This window comes from Tauraco erythrolophus, chromosome 4 (assembly GCF_009769465.1).
Source record: "Tauraco erythrolophus isolate bTauEry1 chromosome 4, bTauEry1.pri, whole genome shotgun sequence".
NCBI classification, from domain to species: Eukaryota; Metazoa; Chordata; class Aves; order Musophagiformes; family Musophagidae; genus Tauraco; species Tauraco erythrolophus.
The window spans coordinates 40,181,184-40,205,246 of NC_141468.1; the positions used below are offsets into that span (position 1 = coordinate 40,181,184).

Here is a 24,063-nt window from a genome sequence, read left to right on the forward strand (position 1 = left end):
GATGTGGAGACCTGCGGATTTCTCCATGGTGTGATGGGAACTGAGTTTTTTACAAAGTATAGTTGGGACTACAAGACTTTTCTGATAGCTATGAGATTTAACAGGTGGAGTGTGTCCATCTTCCATAGCTGGTTGCTTTCGGGGATGGAGGGAACCAGGATTTGGGAGGCTTGTGATTGGATTAAGAACACTTTGGGAATATTTTCAGCCTTAAGAAGTGTTCTAGGGTTACTCCTTCTTTAGCCCATCTGTCTGCAGTGTACTTTCTTATTCCACAGAAAATAACTCAGCTGTCCCCTCAGCACAGTCCTTGCTCGTCAGTGATCACGTATGTTTGACTGGAGTAACTTTATGCCTAATTATGTTTCTTTTTTTAACTATAGACAGATAAGAATTTGTAAGGTACGAAGAAATCTGGATGTATCTAGATGGCCAGTGTGGGAAGTGTTGCAGCAGTATCTCTGCCCTCTTCAGCACTGGTTAAGATCACGTAACATTTTTATTTCCTTCAAAGGGCTCACTTCTGTTTGTCCACCCCTGAGCAGGGGAGGAAGGCAATGAGGAGCGAGTTACAGGCGTAGTAGCTCTCTCTCAGCCAAAGTCGCAGACCTTGAGGGAGGTATGGGACTGGGGGAAATGCCCAAGTCGTGCATGGAGCCCAGGTGTAAGTGCTCTCCGTGAGGGACCCACAGACATCGGGGTCCCCACTTGCCTTTGTGGCGACCTCGCTGCCCCACAGCGAAGGGGTGCCGAACCATGGCTGGCACAGGAAAGGACCAAACACCGAAAGAGGGAGAAGGCTGCGTGGCACACCCCGCTCAGGGAGTTCGGAAGCTTTGCAGACCGCAGCGCAGCCGTGCTCACGGCAACAATGTCGGGGCAGGGCTTTCCAGAAGAGGTCATTCCTCGTGCCCGCCACCGTCCCGCCAGGAAAGCTCCGACCCGCCGTCGGGTTACACCACCCGCATCTTACCCAGCCGGCTGCTGTCCCCGGAGGCGCCGAGCCCGCCGCAGCGTGTACCGGCAGCGCCTCCCCGGCGGCCGCACCGGGGGCGAAGGGGCCGCGCTGCCGGCAGCTGCCCGCGGCCGGAGCGCGGGTGGCGCCCGGCGGGCCCGTCCCAGGGGCGGCCCCGGCCCGGCCGCCTTTGTTCCGCTCGGCGGCGGGGCGCCCACGTGCAGCGGCGGCGGCGGCGGCGGGGCGGCAGCGCGCCCGCGCAGCGCCGCGCACCCCTGCCCGCGGGGTGTGTGTGGGGGGTACCGAGATGCCCCCCCCCCCCCCTCCGTCCGCCCGCACGGCGCCGCGCGGGGGCAACGAGGGGCGCGGGCCGGGACGCCGGGTCCCCGGCCTGGCCCTTTAAACCTGCCGCGGCGGCGGGGCCGGGCCGGTGCGGGACACGTGAGGCGGCCGCGGCGTGCTCCGCCGCCGCTGCCCGGGCTGCCGTACTGCTCATGTTTTATCTGGCTGGCCGCCAGCCCCCGGTCGCTGGGTTTTTCGGTTTTTCGCTCTGCCTCCTCCTCTTTTTTTTTTTTTTAATTTTTTTTGCACAGCCCCCTCCCGGTTTTTCCACCCACGGGTAAAGGTGGTTTTTCTTTTTCTTTTTTTTTTTTTTTAAACCCCTCATCCTAGTTTAGTCCGTGGGCAGGACTCGCATAATAATATTTCCAGTCCCAGCAGCTCGCATCACAGACACGAACCCAGGACCGCCCCCCCCTTTTTTTTTTCTTCCCAATCTCCCAAATCGTTTTATTATTATTATTTTTTAAATGATCGCTCTTTTTGCCCGCTGCTGCCGCTGCTGCCGAAATCCGCGTCTTCCCAGGGTGCATGCTTCTGGCAAGCTTGTGCGGTGTTCTCAATCCATTTTCAGTGTGTCTTATCTTAATTTGTCCTGATCCGATCTAAGCGTGATAGCCGCCACTTGCTTTCAATTTGTAGGATTTTTTCCCCTTCTTGGTTCGCCCTGACTACCCTCGGAGTATTTCCCTCTCTCCCTGCATTTCCAGTGTTGCAATTTACTCTGCCTTTTCTTCTTCGTCTTTTTTTTTTTTTTTTTAAACCTCCTCTCTTTTGAATTGCTTCATGTTACTAACCATTCCTAAATTGTAAGAGAGATTCATTCCCCCTCCTCTTCCACCACCACCAGCACCACTACCACCATCACCTCCTCCTCCTCCTCCTCCCCTTCTCTTCTCCTTTTTGGCAGCACCAGGACGTCCGGTGTGGTGGTGGCAGCGAGCAGCAAAAGCAGCAAGAGCTCGTTTTGATTCCCCCCCTTCCAAGGTGCTTTGGAGAGAGACTGGTTTAAGGCTGAGCAGCAGAAGTCACGATGAGTGCACAAGGTGAGGGACCCGGTCAGCCTTCCACTGCTGCCCAGGAGCAACCTGCAACCGCAGAGCCTCAGAAGAGAGGACGAGGCAGACCCAGGAAGCAACCACAAGTCAGTACCGTATAGATACATAGAGCCGCAGATCTATAGTATTATAGGCATGTACATGTACGTATTATGCTGCGAGCGAAGGAGCCCCGGAGACGGGGCCGGGGGGCTTTGTTGTGCGCTGCTTCCCGGCGAGGTGGTGCGGCGGCGTAGCGAGGGGGCTTCGCCGGGCGCCCCGGCGGGGGGACCCCGGGGCCCGGGAGCGGCGGGGGTGCTGCCTGCGTGCGGCGGAGCGGCGGAGCCTCCTCGGGACTTTCACTATTGTGCAGGGAGCGAGCCTGGGCTTTTCAATGTAAATGGGGAACATGGAGCAGCGCGGCTCCGACCAACCAGCGCTCGCTGGGTCATTTCGAGCTGATTTTAAAATTGCGAAAGAGAGGAGCAGGGAACGGGGCTCTCCTGTCTCCCTCCTCTCCCGGTCCGTGCAATGTCTCAATCTGTGTGTTTGTGCGTGTGTGTGTGTGTGTGCGCGCGTGTGTGTCGGGTCCCACCGGGGGCTGCTGCCGCCTCCGATCTTGACCAGCCCAGCCCCTCACTGCCCCTAGATCCTGGGGTTGGGGGAGAGGAGGGTGTCTAGAAAGTCGCATAGGGTTTTTTTTCCGCTTTTTTTCCTCCCCCCGTCGTCCCCCCCCCGTCCCCCCCCTTCCCCACCTCCTCCCTCACCCCCGTCATCGCATGCAGAGAGGTGCCCCCGTTGCCGATGGAGGTGGCGGAGGTAGCCGGAGGGGGCTTGCCCTGCATTTGCAACACCTTTTGCTTTTGCTCCGGCGCTTTCCCAGGCGGGTCGAGGCAAAGAGGGACTGTTCTCGGGTCTCGGCGCGGGGAGCAGAGCCCGACTCCCTCCCACCCGCACCCACCGCCTCCTCCCGGGAGCCGAAAGGCACGCGCTGGGCTTCTCTTTTTGACTTGCAAGACCTGAATCCGCGCTAAGGTTGCTAGATCCGTGCCTTATTTCCAACTTCCCCCCCACTCCTCCCCCCCTCGCCTTCCCTTCCTCTCCCGAAGTGCCATTGTCGCATCGCCTGGAAATGCCGAGCTGCCCTCAGCCCCCGCCGCCGGCCGACGCGGCCCGGGAGCCCCCGCGCCTTGCAGCCCCTCCGCGGGCTCCGCCGAGGGGGGATTTTGCCCGCGGATGCAACTAATTAAGCCCGCAGCTTCGCAGGGGCAGCGCGGGGTTGCTCGCAGCCCTTTCCATGCCTCCCTCGGCAGCCGGGGCTGGGAAGTTGGGCTGCCTGTGGAGCTCATTTTAAAGCGAGCTTCCGCGGGCTTTTAAAAATGTTTACTCCATTCATTTAGCATCACCCCGCTGCCCCGGGAGCCTGCGAGGGGCTCCGAAAACACGGAGGGAGCCGAGCAGCAGAGCCCCGAGCCGGGGGAAACTCGGCTGCACATACCCCCCTCCCCTCCCGACTCTCCCACCGATGTGCTCCTGCAAATTGCGCAGAAAGTACTTTTTGGAAAGCCATAAAAGCGGATTCCCTGCTTTTCCCGCTCAGCCCTCAGTGACACTTAACTTCGCCAGAGAAGCTCGGGGCTCTGACCCCCGTCCCGCTGTACCCCCCGCGCCTGCGGGCTGCCCTCGCCCAGCCCCGGGAGCCGGCATCAGCCCTGCCCGCGACCCCGCCGGGGCTCCGGTTTTGGGCTGGGGTTTTTTTGTTTGGCTTTTTTTTTTTTTCCCCCCCCTCCTACAGCGTTTGAATGTATGGAAGAGAAAGAAAAGTGCGTCTCCTTAAACGCGTCCAGCCCAGATGTGCAGTGCCTGCGCGGCTCGGCTCTGAGAGCTGGGGCAGTTGGGGAGTCCCCTCTCAGCCTCCCCTTAACCTACCCGGGAATTAAAAAGATGAAGGGTTTTAAGCTGGTTTAAGTTAACAAACTGCGTTTAATTAGTTTTACCACATCCTGTAATCTGAATGAAATGTATAATATTTAAGACTAGGAGAGTTTTATAGTATTTATGATTCACTGAATAAATATTTGGAAGCCGAACTCTTAGTAATTCATACCCGTTTTTAAGGACTGGTTATTTGCTGTCAGGCAGAGGAGCTAGTTAAGAAAATTGCTAAAATAATCAGTGTTCCTGTCGAGTCATTTTAGGGTTGGGTTTTCGTTTCGGTTGTTTTCTTTCGTCGAGATTTTTTGGCTTGCTAGTGGTCTATTTGAAGAAACTTTTACATTCTAATACAAATCGATTATGTTTAGAAAAGGTGTGAATATAACGCCGACTGGAGAACAACAGAAAAAAATCCCTCCAAAATATTTGTGTCCTTGAGAGATAAAACAGTCTAAGCTTACTTTGCAGTTTTCTGGTAGTTAACTTTTTTTTTTCCCCAAAAAAAAGTTTGTTCTAGAAACTGCATATGATAATTGCATCTTACTATAATGAAATGCAATTGAAATTAAATGGGTGACTGTATTATTTTTTGAATAATCATACTTACATAAGACAAATGATAGCCATCTTCTTTCAAAAATGTGTTTTCTGCTACAACTGACGTACTAGAATATGCAAACTTTTCAAAGGTTTTTATGCCATTACAAGGGAAGTTAAACTTTTATTGTGCAAAATATATTTTTTGTTTACCTCAAGCTGTTTAATTTTTCATGTTGCATTTTAAATATTGTCTTATTTATTTATATTGTTAATTCATATGTTTTAAGTAGCTTCTCAGTGGTAGTTTATCCTTCAGATCTTCTGGATTAGTTGTAGCCTCTTGCCACAATAGCATGTTTTTCTGTATGTAGGAACCAACTGGTGAACCATCTCCTAAAAGACCAAGAGGAAGACCCAAAGGAAGCAAAAACAAGAGTCCCTCTAAAGCAGCTCAGAAGGTGAGATTATTAAAGAGAGAGTTTTCCTAATGCTGTTTTTTCATCAAATGGTAGCAAAAAATCCAGACATTTAGCCTGTGAACTGTGGGGTTGGACCCCTTTTAACAATGGAAGCTACATAAAGCATGTATTTTGCATTTTTAAGGTTAGAAATATCATGCTGCATGAAGACACTAGGTACAGAACCTATAAGGGCAGATTGCTTTTTGAATAGTGTACACATTAGTGAAATAACAGAACGTATTTGATGTATTTACTGAGATTTCCTGTATCTAGTAGTGAAATCAATATTAAGGATATTATTTTCTTGATTAAGATTTTTGAAAGAGGAAGATTAACTTCTTGCCCACTTACAGTCGTTACTACTACAGACCAAATCTGTGTATTAAATAAAGCTAAGTGTTTTGTCAAACATAGGTTAATTAGAAGTAAATCCAATTATGTGTTGATGGAAATGAGTACATATATATTGAAATTTACAGCTTTAAAATGTGATGGTAAAGTAAACTGTGAGTTACAGTAAAAGCCTACTATATCTTGTTTAGTAATCAAAGAGACTTTTACTTGAAGTGCTATTAGACTTCTGAACCACTACTTCTGCTTGGTGATGGGAGCAAACTTTTATTCTGGTGGTTCTGAATGCGTTTACCTATAGGAGAAGCTCACTGAGGTCATTGCATTTAGTGCAGGGACTTTACATCACAGATATGTCGTGAAAATGGGCTTTAATTTTTTTTGAATTTGGGAAAGCTCAGCATCAGAAAACTCTGCTATCAAGGCAAATAATACCTTTCAGTAAGAATTATTGTAGTGAAGGCAAATAATTGTGTATAGGCTTGAAAATAAATACCCGAGTTTTGTTTATGTTGATGGTAACACAGCAGTTAGCACTAATTTACAGGTACTAAACTGGAAACAAAAGCTTACAAAATCTGGTAGTGAACTGTAGTGCTTAAGTGTATCAGTATCTTTTAAGCAGATCTGTGACAAAATGGGTGTGGAAGATATTTGTGGCCTCAATTAATTATGGTTAATTTTTCAATATGCCTATGGTACTGACCATATTAAGTTTGATACTGTTCAGTGTTATAAATTATTATAGCAACTACCAAGAAATACTATGGTTTCATGTCTGTTTTGTTGTAAGTGTTTTCAGCATTTATTTGAGGGACGTTTTCCAGCCTTTTTTAAATTTAAAATTATTTTTTACTTTCTGAGCTGGAAAAAAGCAGTATATTCTGTCAATAAGTTAATGAATTAGTAGAAAATGCTTTACAGGTTAAGTATTTAAAATATATCAAAGCCACTCTGCCACCTAGTGAGCTTAAAATGTTGATTTTTTTCTTTATATAGTAAAAATGTTCCTCAGATTCACTTTAAAATAGTTTAAATTTCACTCTTCAAAAGGGAGAGAGCAATTTTTTATTAGTCTAGCAAGTCCAAATGAGAGCTTTAGTATTTTAAATATTGCTCTTAGGAGTGTTGGCTTTCCTAGGAGAAATATTTGTAATGAGATTTAATTTTAAGTAATTCATATAAATGTGTTTTAAAAAGATATTTCTAAAAGAAATATTAACATTATTTCATTTATGTGATTTGAAAATCAGTATAAATGGAAAATAACTTAAAAACATTGATATATATGTAGGTATATCAAATCAAGAGCTTTCCAGATAATTCTGGTGCATATAGTTGGGGTTTTTTAATCTAATTTATGAACTGAGCAATTTCATTGTAACATTTTGATTTTCAGAATGCATCAAGTTGCTGCTCTAATTAAAGTAGACCCTTTCGGGTGTTGATATTATAAAAAATTGACCAAAGACCATATTTCTTTCTCGTCATTAAAAAAAATCTTTGAGGGGTATGTAATTACAAGTCTTACTTGTTTCTAGCTTTATGGATAAAATACATAAATGTTTGATAAATCCTCTAAAGCATAAAACTCTTACAGAGCCTTACTAGAAGAAAGTCACTGAGATCACATTTCAAATAAATATTTTAGTTCTTTTTCCAAATTGATAATTAACCCTCTCTAAAATGGTTCAGCTTCTCACCAGGCATCTCAAAGTATCTTTTTATGTGATATTAATTTCGATAGTTTTTCTAACAGTAACATGAATGGAAGGGTTTTGGCACTGTAAGAAAGCTTCATTTGGTGGTGAGGGTATCACCTCTTAAAAGACTGAGCTATACGTTTGATTTTGCGGTAAACATATTTACACATACATATGCACACATATATTTATTTAAGGCTCTCTACAGCCTGTCTCAACCCTCAGAAGGAGAGCTGGCTAACTGAGCTTAAGCCCCCGCTACATGTGAACCTGGGTACTATACACGCAACTGGAAATTGCTGGAATTTCTAAAGAATAGTGTGTGGCCTGTGTTTTTCAAAGGGAGCTCATTGAAATGTATTAGAGTGTTCACAACATGTAAGATAAACGTCGGCCAGGAGAACCCACCGAGCAGCCATGAGAAGGCACTCATGATTAATTGATTGGGTGTTCTCTTGCAAACCATTACACATCACAATTAAAAATGTATTGCACAAACTGGCAGCGAGTTAAAAATACTGCAGAACTGAGACTTTGTTTTGTTATGCTTCAAAAAGGAAATACCCTTAAATCAGTTGAGGGACGATTTACCCTGGAATCATGGTTGGGTTGCGTATTTAAAATTTCTTGGTTCACGGGATATTTGTATTTTTGTATTTTTATTTTTTTTTTAGCTTTCAGAGCTTGCGTTTGGTCTTAGTAAACTGGCCTTGGGGCATCTGAAAACAAACTGTGCTTGTTAGGAAATTAGCAATGTGAAACTTGACAATGCATACAGAATGTTGCAAGACCAATTGAACAGCTAATAATGTGGCAATTACTCTAATTTTAGGTAATACCCATTTTTTTAAAAGCCTTGCATATCACACATGCCTAACTTGTTATAAACTGGACACAAAAGGTAAACTGCATTTTATAGAAAACCAAACCATTTCTCAATTGTTTAATTTTCTCGAGCAGAAGGAGCACAACATGTTAGCAGATGAGAAGAGATAGGCACAAAAAGACTCTTAATCACCTTGCGCTTAAGTCCCCACAATTAGGCTGTTATTGAAGTCTGCATCTTTATACAAGTAATTCTGTTACTCATTTAAAATATTTGTAAAAAAAAAAAATAGCAAAAAAGTGAAGATATTATTTGTTTTTCCTAAAGAACAACTAGTTTTGTGGGAAGATCTAGTAGGGATGTTCCTTTTTAGCTTCCTGGGTGTTCTGTGGTTCAGTTTTATTTGTTAGGCTGAGCTGTGTTCCCAGTCCATCGCATTTCCCTTAAGCATTCAGGGGCTCTTCTTTGTTTAGCTCCTGTAGTTGGGCTTGATGAAAGTACTGTATAGGCATAAATGCTCTCCTGTTTGGGAGGAGGAAACACAATTGTGAGGTTAAAAAAAGAAGGAGTAGTAGATACTATGTGTTTGTCTCAAAAGGAAATGTCAAGGAATATTCCAGGAATATCCAAAAGTAAATACTCTTTAGCAGATTTCACCTTCAGTTAATTTTATTTTGAATTTTCTTGTAGTTATTGATGTAGTGAAATTCACTGAAAACACCTCCAGGTCTTGAAATATCGTCCTCTGAAAAACCAGAAGTTGTGGTACTGTGTGTGACTTACTCTTACTACTGTCTCTACATTAGATGGCCAGAGTTTGGTATGTAGAAAGGCATATCCCTGAGTTAAGCAGTCCAAAGGTAAAAAAAAAAAAAAAAAAAAAAAAAAAAAGCAAGCGCATGTGACCAGGACTGTGCCCTAAATTGGTTCATGAAAATCTATTTGGCTTTTTCATGCTTCATTCATTCTCACCAACACCAGTCATTACAGGCTTAAAGGGGAAACAAGATGAGATTTATCAAGTGATTGTAGCATGGTTATTGTACCTAAAAAAAAAAAAAGAGACCTCAAAATCAGGCGTTTTGGGCAAGATGGGAGAGGCAGGAGAAGACTGACTCCTGTTTAGAGTTAAACTGGGTAAAAAAGGCCCTGGGAAGTGTGACATTTTTGTATCTAGCCAATGCCTAAGTTTCTTTGAAGAGATTTTTTTTTTAACAAAATAACTTCTTATAGGAGAGGGACGCATTCCTGGGCAAGGTCTTTTGGTGTGACTTGACAACAGTGATCTTCCTCCCGGGAACTCTCGGTTATTTCACCTGACTTACAGCTCTGACACATTTTATCTGAGGTCTCCAGCAGATCATTTTGCAAAGTGGATAGAGTTCTCCAAATTTGGATTCTGTTGCATTTGAGATCTTCCTTGACAACAGATAGATGCCCAAAGAGCACTTCATAGCCATTCAATTATTTATACTTGTCTTGTCTTGTTAATTGCTTTCAGTACTACAGCCTCAGTTTCTGCCTGGGCACGGTGCATTTATGCGTCAAGAAGGCAGAGATGACGGGCAGTCAAGTCCTAGGGTTGCTGACAGCAGCTGTTTGAAGCAGGGTTTGGTGGCCCTGTGGTACAGGGCTTAGGTGAACTGCAAATCTGCCTAGGGACTGTGAGCTGGCTTCCAGAGGGCAATGGCTGGAATGGCCATCTTTCTCCCCTGGAACAAAAAAAACCCCCTGACATTTCCCATATAGGTCATGCACTTAAAAGCAAGTAAGTCTAGTTCTGTTCCTAAAGTGTGACATAGCAAAAATGATGTATTCCTAATATTGGTTATAAGAAATTCCATAATTTTTCATGCGATATCATAAATTTGTGTTTGATAACATGCCCAACTCTCCTTTAAGTTTGGTGATTTTGTGTCTTAGCTGTATCGAGGAAGGTCACGCCTCATGTGTTAGCACCAAATGTTAAGAAAACCCTGAGCAAACACATCTCAATTTCAAAAAGCACGTTAGAGGATGCAGGCAGCAGCTTCCCTTTGGACTAAGCAGGTACCAGCTGCAGCGAGTCGGGTGGCTGTGAGCACGTGCATCTTACTGCCGGGGTGAGGATCCCTGTTACCTCTGGGTGGCTTGGGGCTCTCTCTGGATGTGTTCCTAGCTGCAGAGCAACACTTCAATAAAAGCAAAGAGCCGACAGACTGGCATGTTCCTGATTACGCAAATACCTGCTTCAGAGGAAGGGCAATGCTTTGGCACTTACGTGTTTCTTTTCTTATTAATTACTTGAAAATTATATGGAGAAACATTGAATTATTTATCTGATCTGAACAAAACCCTTCTTCGGGCGCTTAAATTAAAAGACAGTCTTGTGCTGTTGAAGAAAATATAGACTGTGTTTGCAAAATGCAAGCTGAAAAAAAATCCATAGGGAAAGAGGTGAAACGTTTTCCTAAACTTCATGTCTTTATCATCACCATTGGACTGCCACTACTCCTTTTGTTTGCTCCAGAAGTGTTTTGTCTTTCACTTACCTTGGAATGGAGATAAACCCGTCCACTTTGGAGGTTCTTGTCGTTCATTTTCTGCAGTTTAGTCTGTGGAAACCTTCCTATTTACTTACAGAACCGTTCTGTACCAAAACATCATCCCTGGCATGCCCTGCTGTTTGCTCAGCTCACCTCTGGGAAAGATTTGGTTTTGATAAGAGCTATGGAAATGTTTTTCTTCTAACATGAGGTGGAGATCATATACAGCAGGAATATAGTGCCTTTCCATCTGAAAGGCCCCCGAGCACTTGACAAACTCATAGCCAAACTAGCCAGCAGGAACATTAGCCACTTCTGACATGGACCTTCCTTGGGGGTGAAGCGCAGCATTGTTCGTGGCAAGTGGCCATGCTGCACAACAGTTTATGGCAGGAAGGGAAGATTAGTTATTCAGAGAAATCTCTCATGTTCTCGTTCCTATCAAACTAGGTTATACGCTGTAGTTAAACTTACAATTTGTGTCACGTTTGTTGGAGCCTTAATTGTGAGACCAAAGTAGTTTTCTTTTCCAAAAAGTTAATTATTTTTCATAGAGTTTTGGAAAAGGGTCTTTCCTTCTGGTGTGGTAAAAGTACAGAAGAAAATAAATGGCATTTGTGCTTTGATAGCGTGTCAGGTGTTGATTTGTTAAGAACAATTTTAGCCAGTATTTTCTTTTCAACTTTATGCGCAGTGTTTTGTGAAATAGACATAAATGCAGGGGGCTACAGCTTGTCAAAACTAAACCACCTCTTTTTTTGCATCCTTCAGGTTGTAAGATATAAAGAAATGAATGCTTTAAAAGGGAACAAAACTATGAAATAGACAGCTATAGTATATAGTAAATGTGCTTTAACAAGTATTCTCATAAGAGGGTTTCGCCTTACGTGTAACTCTGGTATAAATGATTAAAGAGCAAGTTTACTCTTTTAACAAGTCAGAGTGATAATTTTGCCCTTTAGGAGTGTGAATTTTATTTTTCACAACTTTTTTCTTGGTGAGATATTTATTTCAAAGTAATTGCATTTAGCTCGCAGGGCAGTTTTTTTCTAGAGATTCTTCCACTACCTCTCGGCTCAAGTTCTTTTTTAGAGGGATCTACTTTACACAGCATTAGGTTACAGTATATGTTACAGAGATTGACCAGCAAGTGATTTATTTAATGACACAGTTGATTTCTAAGGGCAAATCAAATACACATACAGTTAGCTGGAAAAAAAGCAATTCATGGAAATGTGGAAGCTCATTTACTGAATGTGTACTAAAAGTCATCATTCTCAGGGACTTTGTACGCAGCAAAAGTCCAGCTCTCACTAAAGCTGATGGCAAAATCCTCATCACCTTCAGTGGGACAGGATTATTTACTTGATGAGGTGTATGGGTGGGCAGAGCCTATCTAGGGAAAATAACCAGCCATTTTCATTTTAAAGCCTGTCAGTATTTCAGTGTAACGCCTAAGTAGTAGTATTCACAGTGCCACGCAGTGAATTAATGGAAGAGTCTGTTAAGAGAACCCGCATTTCCTTTAAGTTGAGCTCTAGGACCAACTGCTGGGCTTACATAAATATATCTGTCACTTCTAGGGCACCTTCCGTGTTGTTTCCTTAAACCTGAAAAGGGAAGATATGTTTGGACCAGTGAAAGGCTTGCTTACGGCTTAAGGATGTGTTTTTACCTGGAAAAACCTCACATGAAGTGGAGAAGTTATCTCCCAATATGAACACACACACGTTCATGGTGATAGTCTGTCCAAATCCATTTCATGCACGAGCATCACAAGACTAAAAGAAGAAACTGTGGTTGCTATAACTGCTTTGCTCAGGCTTGAAACAGTCTGTATTTTTCATTTAGTATCTACAGGTAATTTCTGGCAGCCTGGGAAAGACTTAGATTTGATGTTATTGAGGGTTCTCAGGTTCCCAAACTGCCCTGTGCCCCTGTCCACAGCCTGCGCATCCCATGGCTGGCCAGGGCCGGGGTACCCCAGGCTGTACTGTGGGCACAGAGCAGCGGGAGGTGTGTGGGCACGATCCCCTCTGCGTCTGGACACGGGGTGGATCAGGGCTGGGGGCACACTTGGGCACAGGCAAAGCATCCCCTGGCCACACTGGCTAGGAAATGTTGGAAAAACCAACATAATCACGTTCCACCAGAAAAATCCATAAAGAGGGAAGGGGGGCAGTTGGTGCCACCCAAGAGATATAGTTATGGATCATGTTACAGGAAAAGACTTCCTAGTTACCGAGGCTGTTAAATAATGCTGAGGTATAAAATACATTGTGTTTCTTTTGCCTTTACAGAAAGCAGAAGCCACTGGTGAAAAGCGACCCAGAGGCCGGCCCAGAAAATGGGTAGGTATTTCGCTTCTGATCATTTGATTTATTTGCTGTATTACAAAGCATGTTACAAAGTCCGTTCTTTTAGAGAACAATTATTTCTGCATTTGTAAAAAAGAGCATCTGTCTTCTGCGCCTGTTTGTTCTGGTGAATTGACTAAAGGGTTAAGATAGCAGAGAAGTTAACCACAGCTTCCTACCTTTAGACTCTGGTAGTTTGCTCAAGACACTTTACTATTAAATGTTTGCTGGGAGTGAGTATTTATGTGTCTCTTATCAGCATGAAAAGAGGCACAACTCTTCCTTCAAAAGAGAATAACAATGAGATAACTTCTTCAGTAATTGAGTAACAAAGGTTAAAGGGGCACTATCAGACATCAGAAGGTGATTAAGAGAGGTGATAACATTCAGATGTAGTGTGCACAAGATAAAGTTTAAAAACTGAAACTCTTTGTCCTACATTGCCTGGAAACGCTGCATATTTTCCTTAAATCCAGTGAGAAAGAACAAAAATGAACAGCAGGATGCTTGCACTTAGAATTAAGTTTTTCCATTCTGGGCCATTCATGCCTCATATGATTGTAGTGACTGGTAGTATGTTTCATTCAGTTTCCTCTTTCCCTGGCCATTTAATCTGTAGAAGTGGCTGTTGGACAAATGTCTTTTGATTGTTTGGCCATGGGAAGATATCAGTCTCAGATTCTTGGAATTCTGTGTTCTCGCTGATGTTTACAGCTAATGAGAATCTGGCTTGTGCACCTCTCCTCCGCTCGTCTTTCGCTTACACATATGCTTTCAAAAGAAAAGTGATGGATATGTCGCTTGGAAAATGTGATCGGATATTAGAAGATACGAAGATGTGGCTGTGTGCTCCATCACAAGTTAACATTTCTGATTTCCCTTTTCCAGTTCCCTTTCCCTTTTTCTGGTCAACATTTTTCTTTAAACTTCTTTTTCTAATCCATCCCTCCCCATCTCGATTTTGCTCCCTTATTTTACTCTGCCTTCCCTTTCCTTTCTGCAGTCCTGCCATTTTTCCCCTTCTTTTGTTCAGTTCTTTTGCATAGATGTTAACACAGCTGTAAAAGTATGTGCTTGTGAAAGCTCAAACAGCCCCAGAAGGTACTTAAAACTACAGCTGAGGTTCTCCAGAGTATCAGCAGCTAAGCACAGGAGAGATGGCTTTACCAGTCACTTCAAGAAATAATTCTGTAGCCTTGTCCAGTGGTAAAGTACCCCAGGATATTTCTGTGGAGAAAACAGACTGTTACACACTAGATGTGTTACTTAAAAGGTAGAGGCATGAGCAAGTCAGACAGGTTTCGGGTACACGAAGAAGCTCATTGGCATTAGGAAAGAAGGTGGTGTATTCAAACCTGCCTGCGCTGGTGATCTTCTTAAAGGCAGCTTGCAAAAGGCAAATGCCAAGTGCAGTAAAACATGGATCGGTGACTGTCTGCTTCCTCCCGTCTGGCTTGGAGCTTGCACATGTGGATGCTGAGTGTTGCTTGCTCGATCCTCACCTTGGGTGCAGTCCCAGGGGAAGCAGCAGAAATAGCTGGTTTATGGGAGTAATTTATAACAGGCAGACCATCCCTGCTGAATGGGGAATGTGTGATTGTTAAATAGGGATGGTTGACGAGCTCTGAGGAAAGGGAAAATGTAGCAGTCTGAAATGGTAAAAATATTTTCTCTCCCAAGCATTCATAGTGAGAAAGTAGGTGAGTTTTCAGTGAAAAGGGCTGAATAGAACACTTATGGCATCTTTTAGGCTAGAATGCTTCCCTTTTATTTTTGTGTCTTTATGGGGAAGAAAGGATAGGCAGTGTCAGTGGAGCATTAAGTTTAGTGTGGGCTGTTTGTTGGGTGAAGAATCTGCTTTGCAGAAATGGGTGTTATTGGTTGTCTAGTAGGCGTATGCATTACTTCATTGTGAGACTGATACAACAGTTTCACTCAGTATTTTGAAGCTAAGGTGTATTTTCAAACTCTGTATTACTTTGCTGTTGTGCCTGCCAAAAGCACAGTCTTTTTACTTGCTTGTTCCAACAATATGATTGTTTCTTGTGATTTTCAGAGATAACACTCCTATCTGCAGATTGTCTTGAGATAATTGTATAGACTGTGGGAATCAAATGTGCCTCTTTCCCTCTCTCTTTTTTCTCTCTTTTCAGTTCCAGTTAGCTTCTTGGGCATGATGAAATGGAGAGTGATGTTATATTTTGCTCCAGAAAGAAATATGGTTAAATTATTATAGGCCATTGTGGTGCTGACTGTAAGCAAAGGTAATAGTTGAAATCAAGAGAGAATCCTGCCTAAAAGCAGATAGCACAGTACCATCCGTTCTGTTTTGACATCCAACATGTACTCAGAAAACATCACTTTTTAGCACCCAAACTTCAGCTCAGTCCTTAGTGGTTATTTTCTTCATTAATCCAATTTATTTATATATCAAGCCTTCATGATGATAGTTCTGTATCAGTGAAAGTAAGGAGTGTGTAGAGTTTTTTTTCTTGGAGAGGGCAAAATTCTATATGACAGGTATTTTCCTAAGTTTGTAACCCTTTTTTGCAAGTCTAGAGGTTCTGTGTCATATGTTGTTCATCAAATTGTAAAGTATTATTTCTGCTGTTTCCTTCAATACACAGATGCAGAGACATACGAGCTAACAGACCACTGTAGAATTCCGGTAGCTGGTCTTTCTGCCGGTTCAAATTAGGTATTTAATGTTTGTGACTTGTAATGTATTTATTTATATATTATTTTTCAGAAGAGAAGTAAATCTTTTTGACTAGTATAAAACTGGGAAGGGGGAGAGAGAGCCCAAGTGAAGAAGGCAAGAAGCCCAGTTTTATCACAAGTGCATGAGACATCCAGTGATCTTCTTAATGCAATAATGGGTACTTCGCAAGGTTCTCAAGGAAAAGAAGATCCTTGTCAGTAGAACAGACAGTAAAGATTGGCAAACTCTTCTGAAAATAAAATGTTCAGCTACACAAAAGAGCTTTCCAAATGTAGAGAGCTAATTGAATAAAAATCCTGAAGGTAACAAGGATCACGCAGGTGGGAAATGAACATATTTGGAATCAGAAACTCAGTGCCCGCTGCTGTAGAACTCATCTCCACTGTAGGTTGCTGCACATCAGTGAAGCGCTTTAAAGGCTGTAAGTCTTACTAACTGGAAGGGAGGTAAAGCTCTTCATGACCTTGATGCTCCTTAATTTTAGAAGTTTTAAGCTCATGTTCTAAGCTCTTTGGATGCATCTACATTAGTGCGTTAGGTCAAATCAGGAGTGTGCTTTGGAAATGAATGTCCTAATTGTCCCCACTCACAGTACGCAATGTGAGGCAGTCCCAGATCTCATGAGCTGGATTCCTTTTGAGGAAAACAAAATTGGATTCAGTAGGCATTCAACCCATAGGACTAGGCTAGAGCCAAGTAAAAACCTCTTGAAAGGTGCATGGTGTGGACCTTAGGTCCTCAGCACCAGCCTTTTTTTCTCCTGCTGGTCCACATTGTCTGTGTATTGTAGACATATCCTTTGGTGCTTGGAAAAGACAGATGAAGCAACCTGAGTTTTATTACCAGAATTATTTCATGTAGCATAGGCATAAAGTAAAATTAATAATTATGGAGTAGCCTGATCTAGTTGAGAGGCGTCCCTGCCCATGGCAGGGAGGTTGGATTAGATGATCTCTGAGGTCCCTTCCAGCCTATGCCATTCTGTGATTCTGTGATTCACATTCCCAGAAGTCAGTGAAAGGTTTGTCATTGACTTCATCAGTGCCAGGTTTTCACCACTGAGACCTCATGCTGCTGCTTGTGGAATCAACAACAGTTTTGCCAGTGGCTTCACTGAACCCTGTGTAAAGAGCTCACAGTCAAAGCTGTTGTTTTTTTTTTGTGTGTGTGTATGTCTAGAAGTTGACTGAAAGGAGGGGACTGAAGGGTTAGGAGTAGAGTAAACTAAATAATCAATTATTCTACCATTTGTTCCAAAGAACTGCGTTGAAAACCCCTGAAAATTTCATAGACTTATGATGCTCTCAGACATCAGTTCAATGGAGAAACCTGAAACCCAGTTCTGAAGTTGTTTCTTAAAAACAAATTTTTTATTTCCATTGGTTTTGTTATGTCTTTAGATAGACTTTTGGCATTGTCTGATTTCACCGCCACATTGTTTAATCTGAACCACAGATTCACTGCATGGCGTGGTATAATTGCTCAAAAAATCAAGGAACAGTCCAGAGCTTTTTACAGCTTTGAACAGGACTTTGGTGGGGAGGAGAGATGGCTGATGCCATGCCATGAAAGCGTTTTAAAGACTGGAAAGATGCATGGAAGCCAGATGGTTATAACAGCAGAAGAGAATCAGTGAATTTCGAAGTGCAGGGTGCACTGAAGTATCCATGTACACATCTTGTCACTGACACTCAAGTAACAACTGTGACTTGTTCAGAAAACCTCTCTTTCAAGAATTTTGTTTTCTGCTGGATGGTCTAGATAAGATATTTCAGCTTGGTAGAAGATAAAAGATAATCAGAAATGAACTTAATTTCCATAAGCAGGAGCTTTTATCTGATCCAGTCATGATTAAACAGACACTATAGTACTTTTGAATCTCAGTTTTTTTCCTATTTAATGAGGGCAGAATTGCACTTTACACTGAAAGTCAGTTTAAACTGCCAAAGCACGCTTAAAAAAATCATTACAGGAATGCTTTTTTTTCTAGTAACTTTTTCCTCAGATTATTTCCCACTGCAGTTTTGACATAGCTAAGATGTCAAACCTTAAACGTGGAATTTGCGAGATGTTTCTGTGTCAGCAGTTCCGGAAGGTCTGTGTCAGGGCAAGGACTCCTTATTCACGTTCACTTGTAAGATTTTGCAAACGAGGTTCTGAATTTTGAAGGAATACATAGCAAGAAGACCTTGTTGCCTCAGAAGACCCATTGATGTTTTGAGGTTATTTCTTGCCCATAATGGGTCTTTGCAAACCATTATCCAAGTAGAAGTTTCTGTCTGACAGTGCCATGCTCTGTGATCTGAAGCCGTTTAACCAATTTTGCTCATTCCTCATTTAGTGCAGTCATTTCTGTCTCTCATGAAGTCATAGTCTAGAAGGTGCTTAAAGTCGCGCAGGCTTCTTCATTGGGTGGTGGAGAAAGGAGGATGCTTTGAGATCCACCCTGCCTAAAAAAGGGTTTCTTATAGGTGTGGTGAATTCTTGGCTGCAGATGGCAATCTTTTGCCATTGGGAAGGACAATCTAGATGATAAAATAAGACTCATATCTGACTTGTAGATAGAAAAAGCTCTGCATGAGAAATCTCCTGCTTTGATGCCGTGGCATTTACCAGTGCATCCCTAAGCTAAATCACTAATTTAACCCCTGACTTAAATCACATGTATTGGATGATGAATAAAAAAGGAAGTTGCTATTTATTTAATTATAGAAGAAAGCACAGATAAAAATCCAGTTTCTCATACTTGGAATAATAATGTCACTGCAGTTACTTTATGTCTTTCCAACTTTTGACTGTAGTATCTGTGGTGTTACTGCTTTGTGTGAAGCACATCACGAAAATTTGCACGTTGCTGTTATTTTAATCTTCCAAACCACCTTACCTTCTTTGTGAAGGTTCTTGATATTATTTTGTAACATGATAATATAAAATACCTTCTTTGATGAACATATTTTACATCTGTGTGGGCAAGACTGTCACCTGGGAGAGGTCATTGTTCCAGTTGTCTAAAGGGCTTGAAGAGGCTTTTATAATTACGAAAACCAGACTATTGACCTCTCTCCTTCAAAATTCCTAAACTCAAGTGGATGAAGGACATGAATTGAAAGCCTTAAAAGCTTTATACCTATATATTTAGTTTCTAGTTCAGATGATCTGTAAAAGAAATTATCTCTCAAAATCTGAAAATTTGGACAAAAGCAGCACTAGTGATTGTTGATTCTCCTATGACTAACAGATATTTAATGTTCTTTTTTGTTTTTTGCCAATTTATGTCTTTTTTTTTATTCAATGTTCTGGAAAAGGAAAAACCATCTTGCATGCTTGTACCAAATGAATAAAAATTCACTCAAAATATGTTATGTCTCACCTATGTCAGAGAGGTATATGTCTTCATTTCTCTAGAAGCTTGTCTAAGCAAATAGCATCCTTCTTTGGAATCTCAGAGTCCTGTTCCTTGTTGGTATAAGTAGATGTGGCACCGTTTATTTCAAGTGCAGATCTTCCTATAGACCAGGAAATTTAGCCATGATATTTCTTTTCTAAAATGCATTTATATTACCAAAAGGATATTTCAGTCATGTGATTCACTTCCACTTCTGTTAGGGAATATTAAAGGATGGCCAGTTTAGCTAAAAAATATTTTGACTTCAGCTGTCATTTCAGAATCCTTAAAGGAAAGCCTTTTATTCTGTTTGAGGTCCAAACAGGAAGTTTTAACAGGCAAAAAATGCAGAAAGTAAAAATACAGCATCTGTAGCTGAAGCTAAACTGAAATTCTGAGCTGTTTCCTTTTTATCATCTCAGGTAATGGGTGCTCAAGCACTTTAAAAGTTAGTTTTCTGTTTGGCTGTGTATTTTGATTTTTGTAAGCCTCATTGCCCATTTTACATAGGAGGAAACTGAGCACTGAGGCTGCCCGTGGCAACATCAGGAGGCATTTTTTTTCACCTGTGGTGTTTGAATTCTCAGGTTTGATGCTAGTTGTCGGCAGTTGTGCGTCCAACTACCTGACAAAGAAAACCTACCAGGTAGTGAAAAGTACTGGCACTCATTCTTGCTCCTACAATTCCATTTTCGCCTCTGAAAATGTCATGAATGCAGAAGGAGAAGCTGGGCCTCACCTCCATTGAAAATGTATTCCACAAGGTTAATTGCCTTGCCCAAGGAAATCTGTAGAAGAGCCAGGAATAGAACTCGGATTTCCTGGCAGCCTGCCCTGTGCCTTCAGCTCAAGGCCATCCTCCTCCAGTATAGCTTGCTTGTGAACAGGTTGGATGAGGGAGGGAAACAATGCTTTTCAGTTCTGTGTCTTAAACCGATACGTGTTTTTTAGCTGTTCCTGAAAAGTTGGACGTGAGTATCTCAGTACCTCTAGCATATGTCTAGCTGCTGGGCAATGAGGGGTAGGAGTAAGATATTAAGAAAGTCTATGTATTCTCTATATACAGGATAGAGTGGGGAGATTTGGGACCAGAAGGGTTTGAACCAAACCCAGATAGGTTTGTATAGGTATAAATATAAGCCTGAAAGGTATTTGATGCATATTGATGGTATTTTCTCATCTTTGTACCTTAATTACGTATAGAAGTCCAATGCTGATCCAGTAAACAACAAACGTAGTCACAAAACCAAGGTGCTTAGTTTGTTGAATGTTTTGCATGTGGTTACTCTGTTTTTCAGGACTAGCTGATCTCAGCCATAGCTGCAGGACAGGGCTGTTCTAGGTCACCTCATCCAGAGATGGTATTTCCATTCCCTGTCCTCTTGAAAGGTAGTGGTGCAGAGGGAATGGAAACCCATGTGTTAAAGTGTGATCCAGGACAGAATATTCAGAGTCAAAACTTCTAGATTTTCTTACAATTTCTGACTAATTGTGCAGCTTATTTATTATAATTTAATTCTGCACTATACTGCAAGACACAGTAATGCAGTAGCCTTACAAGAAAATACCACATTTTTTCTCTGCCAGTGATAGAAAAGGGCCGTCTTATAAATGACAGTCACTCCCTGTGTAGGTGAATCTACTCCTCTCAGTTAAGAGTTACAATAATAATTAAAGAGGAATAATACTTTTGGCTTCGTTCTGCATTCCTTACAGACCCAAGCAGGCAATGTGAATGCTGAAGGAATGCAGGGTTATCCTCTCCTGGAAGGGCTGGAGGAGGCTAGTATTGCGATAATTAATATTTGGAGAGTGCTTTCAGGTGTTGGAATGAAAGTCATGACATGCTTTAAGTGCAAGTATTCTTATTTCCTCTTCCTTAATCCTGGGACTATTACATTTTAGATGTGAGGCTAGATATTTAACAAGAAAGTGGACTTCTTTGAGTAAATAGCTGAAAAATGTATCCTCACCAGGAGGCGGCTTCTAATTTTGTAGCACACAACTTGGAGTGAGAAAAAAAATATTTTTTGTATCAAGAAAAATGTGCTTTATATGTGATTTAGTTAGCATGATGCGTTCTCGCTCCACTGTCTTGAATTTATTTTGTACTAGGTACCAATTTAAAATACAAAGGGAGCTGAGTTTACAAGTGCAGCTGTTTTTCTAACCCAAGATCTTTCTGAGATATTCATCAGATTGCAAATGGAAAACAAAATAAAAATAGAAGGACAAGAACCTGAAATTTGAAAATTGTGACTTCACAGGCTGTATCATTTGAATAGTCAGATTGGGATATTCAGTTTAGTGGTTCAAAGATGCAGTAGTGACACGACTGCTAAAGGAGGAAGAGATCTTTTCAGGTCCAAGAGAATCCAGATACTTTCAGTCTTTGGGGGAACCCCGAAATGGAAAACACGGAGGCCTGGGAAGATGAGAGACTGAATAAGAAAGCTGTACGTTGAGGAACACATAAGCACGGTGTCAAGGCTGATAGTGCTCACAGCACCCTGTTTGTTTTGCAGTCTTTTGTTACTCCCTGTTCAGGACAGAAAACGCTTATTGGCGTTGCTGTTACTGGAGGCTGTTGATGGGGTACAATTTCCTCGTTTGCGATACAGCGAGGCAGGGAGGCTTCTCTATTGTTCTGATGTCGTAGTGATTTCTTTCTTGGAAGGTAATCTTCTTGCTGTGCAACGGCAGCCTGGGGCCACTCTGAGCTGACAGACAGGAGAAGATGTATTTGGTTTTTGAACACAGACATCTCTGTGTTTCATCTCTTTTCTTTCATAGCCTGGCATTGTGGGAAATCCATTCCACCCAAGCTACATGCCACCTCACTAGGATTTTAGGATCTTGTCCTGGAAGGGGACAGTTGTTACAGTCTACTTGGCAAAACTCATCCTTATTTAAAGTAGTGTGTTCAAGGCCAGTGTTGGATGAGGCTTTGAGCAACCTGGTCTAATGGAAGATGTCCCTGCCCATGGCAGGGGGGCTGGAACTAGGTGATCTTTAAGGCCCTTCCAACACAAACCATTCTGTGATTCTATGATTATTTAGTCTTTATACAGTCGCTGCTGTGAAATAGGTGCCTTAGGGCTGCAGAGAAGGATCCTTTCACCTAGCTGACCTGCATCCTGCTCTCCAAAGGCTGATCCACGGAGCTTATGCTGAATGAATGCATCTACCCCTCCACTCTGGGCATGGGAAACCAGAAACATGGCACTTCTCTCATGCTGCTGAGCACCAGTTGGCTTAGCCATCTCATACGGACGGACATGTTAGGGAGGGGGACTGGCAGTCCATCTTTTGTATAATAGCCTAGTAACGGGAGCACTGAGAGGCCCAAGGGCCAAGGTGCCACTCAGCCGGGGCTGAACCTGGGTGCCCAGAGAAGTGACATGCCATGAACTGGTCTGGGTGAGAACTCTTTAGAGCCAGGGCTGCCATTCGGTGATGCGTTTGGAAGTTGCGGGACCATATGGGAGAAGAAGAAAACAAGAAGCAGCCTGGCCTGGTGCATTAGGCATCCATGTAAAGATGTGGGGTGACATCCCTAGGGCTGCTTTTCCGCTGATCTAAAATGCAGGTACTGGAGAACATAGCCTGGAACCTCGCTTCTGTCGTGGTCTCAGAATGGGCCTTAACTAATAGCCCTTTCTTGTTATTCCTCTGAAGCCTTTTCTCTGCATGGCATTTCAGCTTCAAGAGGAGAATTCTTCTCATCCTGGAAGCTGGTGATTAGGACACTTGTGTAGGAGGTGTGGGTTTAAATCTTCATTGTGTTTACTAATGGGCAGGCTCCCTATGAGCTCTGGCTCGCAGACACTCAAGTACAAGTTGGGCGTGAGCACTATGGTTGGGGTTGTGTTCTGTCCTGACCTTACATAGCTCTGAAGGTTTCTCCAGAGGGTGAAGCTCGATTTTGGGTGGCTGTCAGCTGAAACTTGAAATGCAGAGAAGTGTTGCTTGGGAGGTAAGGCTTGCTACCTTAGACTGACAATTGTGAGCATGTTCTGCTAATTAAACTTCAGTCTGCAGAAAACTTAAGTTGGAAAATATAAGGCATCTGGGGAACTTACAGAGATAGGCAGTTGCGGAGAATAGATGGATCAGATCTCTTCCCTAGAGAAATCTCCACGCACATAAGACATCGTTTGTGTGTTTTATAGCATGGCTGCAAGAATTCTGCAGGCAACAGCTTGCTGTGATCTATTTGCATGTGATTGTAATTCTTTCTCTTACCAGTTCAAATCGTATTGCCTGTTATTATTGCAAGTATTGTAGAGATTGAGGTTTTTTGGTAGTTCAGTTATATATCTGTGCGTGTACTATTTCCATAACAGTTTTAGGAGGCTAGTAATGCATAATATATGTCTTTATTCTGCTTTTTCTTTTTGCTTTTCAAAAATAAACTTGCTATTGTCAGTTTGTTTTATTCTAGTCTGTTGATTCTGAGAACTTTTGAACTGTGGAACTGCAGGGTCAGACTTCGGCACTACTTACGATGATTTAAATAACAGTACTGATAAATTACATTTGAAGCTATGTATTACTTGTGTATCTGTATCAGTGTCAATGAGAACAGAATCTGGTCCGCAGAGGTTGGTTCGCTTTGATTAAAAGTGATGTTCCAGTAGTGGCAGTCTCAGTTTTGGAGACTTTACAATTATCAGTGAATTGGGAAGATGTAGGATTTTTACATCCTGTCTGTTCAGAGTACTTGCTGAGAGCTTAAAAAACTGTCAGACTGGTAGTTCCTGTCTAAGTAGAAGTCATGAATTTACCCAATATATTATCCTAATCCATTTTGACTGTTATATCAGTTATCCTCAGAGACCACAATTGGGGCCTTTTACAAGACACAATACAAATGCATATGTGAGCTTCACTATTATGATCTTATCAAAGTTGCATTGTGTTAACA

The 24,063-nt window shown here is 42.5% G+C and overlaps 1 protein-coding gene across 1 annotated transcript; it reads left to right on the forward strand.

The window, feature by feature from the left end:
• Positions 1-2,327: 2,327 nt before the first annotated feature.
• Positions 2,328-14,175, forward strand: HMGA2 (high mobility group AT-hook 2). Its single transcript, XM_086610721.1, has 4 exons — positions 2,328-2,438; positions 5,178-5,264; positions 12,973-13,023; positions 14,122-14,175. Exons 1-4 carry the CDS (start codon positions 2,328-2,330, stop codon positions 14,173-14,175), a joined length of 303 nt encoding a protein of 100 aa, XP_086466847.1.
• The last annotated feature ends 9,888 nt before the right edge of the window (positions 14,176-24,063 follow it).

Coding starts and splice junctions, on each gene's coding strand:
- HMGA2 (XM_086610721.1), top strand. CDS start 2,328: ATGAGTGCACAAGGTGAGGGACCCGGTCAGCCTTCCACTGCTGCCCAG. Junction 5,265..12,972: donor CCTCTAAAGCAGCTCAGAAG/GTGAGATTATTA, acceptor TTGCCTTTACAG/AAAGCAGAAGCCACTGGTGA. Junction 13,024..14,121: donor GAGGCCGGCCCAGAAAATGG/GTAGGTATTTCG, acceptor AAGCTCAAACAG/CCCCAGAAGGTACTTAAAAC.